The sequence below is a fragment of the Notothenia coriiceps genome, unplaced genomic scaffold, assembly GCF_000735185.1.
Source record: "Notothenia coriiceps isolate Sejong01 unplaced genomic scaffold, NC01 NC01_scaffold00037246, whole genome shotgun sequence".
Lineage (NCBI taxonomy): Eukaryota > Metazoa > Chordata > Actinopteri > Perciformes > Nototheniidae > Notothenia > Notothenia coriiceps.
The window spans coordinates 9,856,808-9,862,970 of NW_011369947.1; the positions used below are offsets into that span (position 1 = coordinate 9,856,808).

The 6,163-nt window shown below is 39.0% G+C and overlaps 2 protein-coding genes across 2 annotated transcripts in view; both read left to right on the forward strand.

The window, feature by feature from the left end:
- Positions 1–6,163, forward strand: part of hnmt (histamine N-methyltransferase) — an 18,646-nt gene that overhangs the window by 5,118 nt on the left and 7,365 nt on the right. The gene's annotated exons all lie outside the window — the stretch shown is intronic.
- On the forward strand, positions 823–5,121 carry LOC104966383 (protein NLRC3-like). Its single transcript, XM_010795569.1, has 7 exons — positions 823–1,073; positions 1,179–1,231; positions 1,398–1,634; positions 1,920–3,429; positions 4,005–4,178; positions 4,485–4,649; positions 4,944–5,121. Exons 1-7 carry the CDS (start codon positions 904–906, stop codon positions 5,119–5,121), a joined length of 2,487 nt encoding a protein of 828 aa, XP_010793871.1. The 5' UTR covers positions 823–903.

A 6,163-nucleotide genomic window follows, 5' to 3' on the forward strand; every position in this document is an offset into this window, starting at 1 on the left:
CCTGTTCAGTTTCTGTTGGAATGTGAAGGGTTAAATGAAAGAAGCTTCTTTGGCCGTCTCTGCTAGTTACTGAGAAGATAGGTGATTGGTGGTCCTGCTGTAAATTCACAGAGGGCCAGCTATAGTAACTCAACGAGAGAGTAATGTCAAATGACAGTACAAATGACCAATCATATCTTCATTTTAAATGGGTGGACTTTATTTTCCTTAACAAGTTCCACCCGCTGTGAAGTTTATGCATGTGTGTTATAACAATGGGTCAAGCTAGGCGGAAGTAGCTAATTAGCATAAGTTCGTTCATGATGGCTTCATGTCAGTGATAGTGATGATATTGTTACGAAATTATTAACCGAGCCATTTTCAAGATTGAGTTACAATGATAAATTGGAGTGGATAAGGATCAGCTGCATGACCCCGCCATCAAGTACTTCATCCAAAAGGACAGGAGGATGGACTTTGTGTTTAAGTGATTTAGCATCAAAGGTAATTTTCAATGTGGGCCGCCGTGCCGACTTAATTCATTTTTAATTGTTACTTGGCTGTGGGTGCCTTGTCATGATAGGTGTTTATATAAATGTTGTTGTTTTGTGTGGTAGAGGGTTGCTGTCATTGATGTGTTTTGCACCCCGGGCCGTTGTTTTGATATTCCGCTGAAGTATACGCTGTGACGTAATGAAGGGGGTTGTCAGAAGGCCTGGTATAAAAGTCACGGCTCGCCACTGATCAGAGCATGGTATTTGTCCAAATAAAACTTGTTGTTTAAATATATTTTTTAATGACAGATTCACCTAGCAGTCATTGGGAAACAACATCATGGGGAGCCAATGCTCTGCACTCAGGAAGGGTAAAATAAAGGAAGATGAGGCTACCACCAAAGGGGAAAGTAGAGAAAAGTCTCCTCTCATGCAAAGAAAGCCATCTTTGAAGGAGGAGGAGGGAACCATGAAGGAGACAACAGAGGAGGAAACTTTAAGGAGTCAAGTAGAAGAATCTTCCTCAAAAGAAACGGCATGTATTGAGTGCAGCAGTTCTCTTGCACATGGATATACTGATGTTGATGTTCACACCTCAAGGTGAGATTCCCATGGTCACTAAACATTATTAATATGTGTATATTGAATTGTTTATAATAATTTTCATAGCTCTCAGCATTAACTGTTGTTTTTATCACGTCACAGTCCTAGCCTTTCTGAAACACATGATACTGCTTCAGCTATGACAGAGAACAAAGGTGAGTTCAAGTCAAAAGTTTGATTTCAAGTCAAAACTTGATTTCAATTCATGAGAAATTAAATGCCAATCACAAACATATTCCTATTTATTCTGTTGCATGTCTGTAAACTTTACTTTAAACTATAAATGAATGTGCCATCATGTGTTTGTCATCTTTTAAAAAGAGGCTGAGTGGGTTGACAACAACAGGTCTAAGCTCATTGACAACGTCCCCCTAGTGATGGCAATAGCTGATGAGTTGCTTCAGCAGAAATTCATACGAAAGGAGATGTATGCCAACATTGAAGCTGCCACAACCAACCAGAATAAGATGAGGGAAGTCTACAAAACCCTCACAACTTCAAAAGTCAAATCTGCCTTCTATAAAATCCTTCAAGAAAAGCAGCCAGGGATTTGTGAAAGTATGTGATGACTTTTTGATAACTTGTATACAAAATGATGATAATGTCTATAATGGTAAGCGTAGGGTTATGGGTTAGGGTTAGGTTAAACCGACTTGTCAAATATATAATTCTGACAAAATAATTTGACACAGGTATTTCCAGCCTTTTTATTCAAATAGCATTTTGAAAAAACATTGTAGCAATTTACAAGATTAACAAATGTATTACACAGTGCAGGATTGCTGTAGCCCTCAAGATACTGCTTTGATTATGCTTTGACATCACAACTCTTGTTCATTGCAGCAGAAGATTTCGTCAAAGAAGTCATCAAAATTCACAAAGCACACCTGAGGGAACAGTTCAAATACGAGTTTGAAGGCCCTGATAATGATCGTGGGGAGGCACAATTATTAGACAACATTTACACAGAGCTTCACATTGTACAAGAAGATCGACAACAAGAGGGAGTACAACGTGTCAATATAGAACATGAGATTTGGGAGATTGAAGACAAGGCGAGGAGTCAAAAAGCTGAGGAGTGCACTAAACTTGATTGCAACAGCATCTTTAAAAGTACACTAAAAGATAGTGTGTCATCTCAGCAAGAGGACTTGAAAGCTATCAGGACCGTGGTGACAAAGGGAATTGCAGGCATTGGAAAAACTATGTCTGTTAAGAAGTTCATTCTTGACTGGGCAGACGGGAATGCCAATCAGGACTTGGACTTCATCTTTGTGCTACCATTCAGGAAGTTAAATCTGGTAAAAAATCAGCATAGCCTTGAAACACTTGTGAGAGAGTTCCATCCAGAACTTAAAAAGATATCAGTTGCAAGAGTATTTGCTGATCACAACGTTTTGTTCATTTTTGATGGTCTCGATGAAAGCCAGCTTCAACTGAATTTTAGGGAAACAGAACTATTGACAGATGTCACCAAAGAATCATCAGTGGACACTCTTGTGACCAACCTCATCCGGGAAGATCTTCTTCCCTCTGCTCATGTCTGGATAACCTCAAGACCAGGAGCAGTTCAGCGCATCCCTAGACGTCATGTATACCGGTGGACCGAGGTCAGAGGATTTAATGATCCACAAAAAATAGAGTACTTCCAAAGGAGAGTTGAGGACAAGTCAATTGCTGCAAGAATTATCGACAACATTATGATGTCCAGGAGCTTGTACATTATGTGTCACATACCTATCTTCTGTTGGATTGCGGCAAAAGTTTTTGCAGTTTTGCTGCTAAGAATGGACAATACTCAAGATAAAGACATAAAGATACCCACAACGCTTACCGAAATGTACACACATTTCCTTTGCATTCAAATGCAGGTAGCTACCGAAAAGTATGGCGAAGAAAACGGATTAGATCAAGAGCAGATCTTCGAGTCGAATGATGAATTCATTTTTAAATTAGGTAGGATGGCATTTGAATATTTGATTGAAAGCACTATCGTATTTACTGACAAGGATCTAGAAAAAAAATATGGCATTGACATACGTAAAGCTGGAGTTAACTGTGGGTTGTGCACAGTGGTATTCAAACAAGAGGAAGGTTTGTACAGAAAGAAACTCTACTGCTTTGTTCATCTGACAGTCCAGGAGTACTTTGCTGCTCTCTTTGTGTACCGCAGTTTTGCAAGTAAAAAGATAGATTCCCCAAGCCTCATGAATTTCCTGCTCAAAGGGTCCGAAAAAGAGCTCAAGTGTATCTTGGATGCAGATCCAATTGATTTACCTTTGGATGAGCTGATTGAAATTTCAATAGCTAATTCTCTTCTGAGGAAGACAGGAGAACTGGACATGTTCCTGAGGTTCCTTATTGGCATGTCCCTACGATCAACACAACAACTGCTTCAAGGCTTGATTCAGCAGACAGAGGAACACTCTAGAGTTGTTAAGGAAATAAAAACAAGTCTTGTAGAAATAAATATGCTTAGTTGCCCCCCTGAAAGAAGCCTGAACCTTGTTCATTGCCTGATCGAGCTGAAAGACACTTCCATACACGATACTGTGCAGAAGTATTTGAAACCAGATCATGATGCAGAAACACAGCTTTCCCCTTTTATGTGCTCCGCTTTGGCCAACTCAATTATAATGTCAAAAGAGCCCCTAGAAGAATTCAACCTGAAGAAATACAGACCTTCAGCAAATGGTATTTTTAGGCTTGTCCCAGCTGTGAGGAACTGCAAAAAAGCAAGGTGGGTTGGTTACTGGTGGAATAAATACATTGCCTGCAATCACAAAAAAAACAACAATCTAAATTACAGCATGTAAGCTGAAAGGCTTACATATTTGTAATTTACCTGCACAGTGGAAACATAATAATACGTATCTTAAACTGAGACTTTAATTGATCTTGTACTATTCTCTATTTTATTTATTTCAGAATTTCAGGGGTGAATCTTGATGTTTACCTTTGTGAAACGATCTCATCAGCTCTTCGGATGCCAAACTCTGTGCTTACTGAACTACACCTGATCAATATAGCCTTAAGTGACAAAGGTGCGCGGGTCTTGGGTAATGGACTTGAAAACTCTCAGTGTAACCTTGAAGCTCTGAGGTTAGTAAAACTATTATTTTGTGTGATGCTGTTTTTCTTTCTTTTTTCTTTTCTGTTGTTTGTAGTACTTTTGGAGAAATTGGGTTGGAAGTGAATTGCATTAAACCATTGGTAATTTTGGCATAGCTGATTTTATATAATTCCAGTGGAAAATGGCCTCTTAGCCAAGAGGATTATTAAGCGACAAGGGCAATAAGAAACATAATTCACCCACTTTCAGTCAGTGTTGCCGAGTTGTTGCTGTTGCTGTTGCTGCTATACATGCACTCGGGACAGATTGCCTGTTTTTGTCTGGTGTGTTTAAAGTTTCTCAACTAAAGACCCTTTACAAGAAGAAATGGCATCAGCTATCAAATCAGTCATCAAAAAGGAGACTCTAAGGGAACTTGAGCTGAGTGGCAAAATAATGGTCGATACATTATACCCTTTGCTTTCTGATGGACTGTTCAGCCCTAAACTAGAGACGCTCAGGTCAGTCTCATACTGTTGTTGTTATTCCCCAAAATGTTGAAGTATGAAAACAAGGTTTTTAACTTGATTGATTATATGTCATCTGGCAGAATTATGTATTTGTTCTATGAAGATATATCCATTTTAGGAATACATGATCTGCTCAAACAGCTAATCCAGAAAAAAGTTGTCTTTGATTCGAAACTCTACTTTTATGTCAAATTGTTTTAGATCACAAGTCAAATTGGCAAAGTGGAATTATCTATTTATTTATTTGTTAAATTAATGTAATGTTTTTCACCTGTGTGCCAAAAGACTGAACAGAAATCAGGGGATTGCAAAGATCTTTAAGGAGTTTGTGGCTGCGTTTGCATCCAAGCCATGCTCCTTACGACAGCTGGAACTGAGTTACACCAGTTTAAAAGACTCAGAAATGGAGATCCTCTCTACTGGGCTGATGAGCACAAACTGTAACCTGGAGGTGTTGAAGTAAGGAAGTATGCAAATAAGCCCAATAATGTCTAAGAAAGTCAACTTCAACTCATTGTACATCGAAAAAACTAAATTGTGAATATATTAGGTAACGTATTATTATGTTAAGCAATTAAACAATATTTTTACATTTGTCTTTCAGTCTCAGTCACAACAGACTCACTGAGAAAGGTTGTAAGATGTTGTCCTCAGCACTCAGCTCCAAATCTTCCCGTCTGACAAAACTAGACCTGAGCTACAATGACCTGCGCGACTCAGGAGTGATGGCGCTCTGTACTGCACTGACAAAACCACAATGTGGTTTGAAAACACTAAGGTAGTGTAATGTCTCAATTATATTAGAAATGTATTCATCAAGACGTAATGCTTAGTTCTTGAGTATTTCTAGCCAAACACCTTATGCGACGCTAACTTAGTAGCTAGGTGTCTAATGCTAATAAGCTGTGGCCATGGTCGCCTCATGATTGGCTGGGGCAGATGTACTGCTAAATTAATTGTAAAAGACTTACAGGGCTTCACGGCAGTGTAGTCCAGTTTGTTTAGGTATGTTCAGGAGCAAATAACTGTCTAACTTGCTTGTTAGTTAAGTTTTTTTTCTGCATGTAAACCGTCTGCAGAGTCAAAACCCCTCAAAGTACACCCTGTAGCAAGTAAAACTCTAACACAGAAATGACCTGTCTGTGCTGCCCCAGAACACCTCGTTGGAGATTTTTCATTTTCCATTTTTTTCTTCCTGGGTATGGTGACCTAACCATACCCAAATGGACCAATCCGCGGAGCCGTTACGTTAAGTCCGCGGGGGGGGCAGGAGCTCAAAAAAGCATTTTAGGACAGAGAGTGAATACACATACTATACAGAGATGCTGTATGAGAAACCAATGTGAGTTTGGAAAATTGAACAATATAAATGTATTCTAGTAGACCTCAACAATGGAATTATGATCAGTAGAAATGGCCATGAAATGGGACCTTTAAAGTCTTATTGCTCGTTTTAAAGGCTGTATTACAGTCAAGTGTTGTTATATTATGGAATCTAAGTTTTT

Bases quoted from the DNA above. Each gene is read 5' to 3' on its own strand.
- LOC104966383 (XM_010795569.1), top strand. From the start codon at position 904: ATGCAAAGAAAGCCATCTTTGAAGGAGGAGGAGGGAACCATGAAGGAG. The intron at 1,635-1,919 runs GTATGTGATGAC...TGTTCATTGCAG, and splicing joins GCAGCCAGGGATTTGTGAAA to CAGAAGATTTCGTCAAAGAA. The intron at 4,650-4,943 runs GTCAGTCTCATA...GTGTGCCAAAAG, and splicing joins CCTAAACTAGAGACGCTCAG to ACTGAACAGAAATCAGGGGA.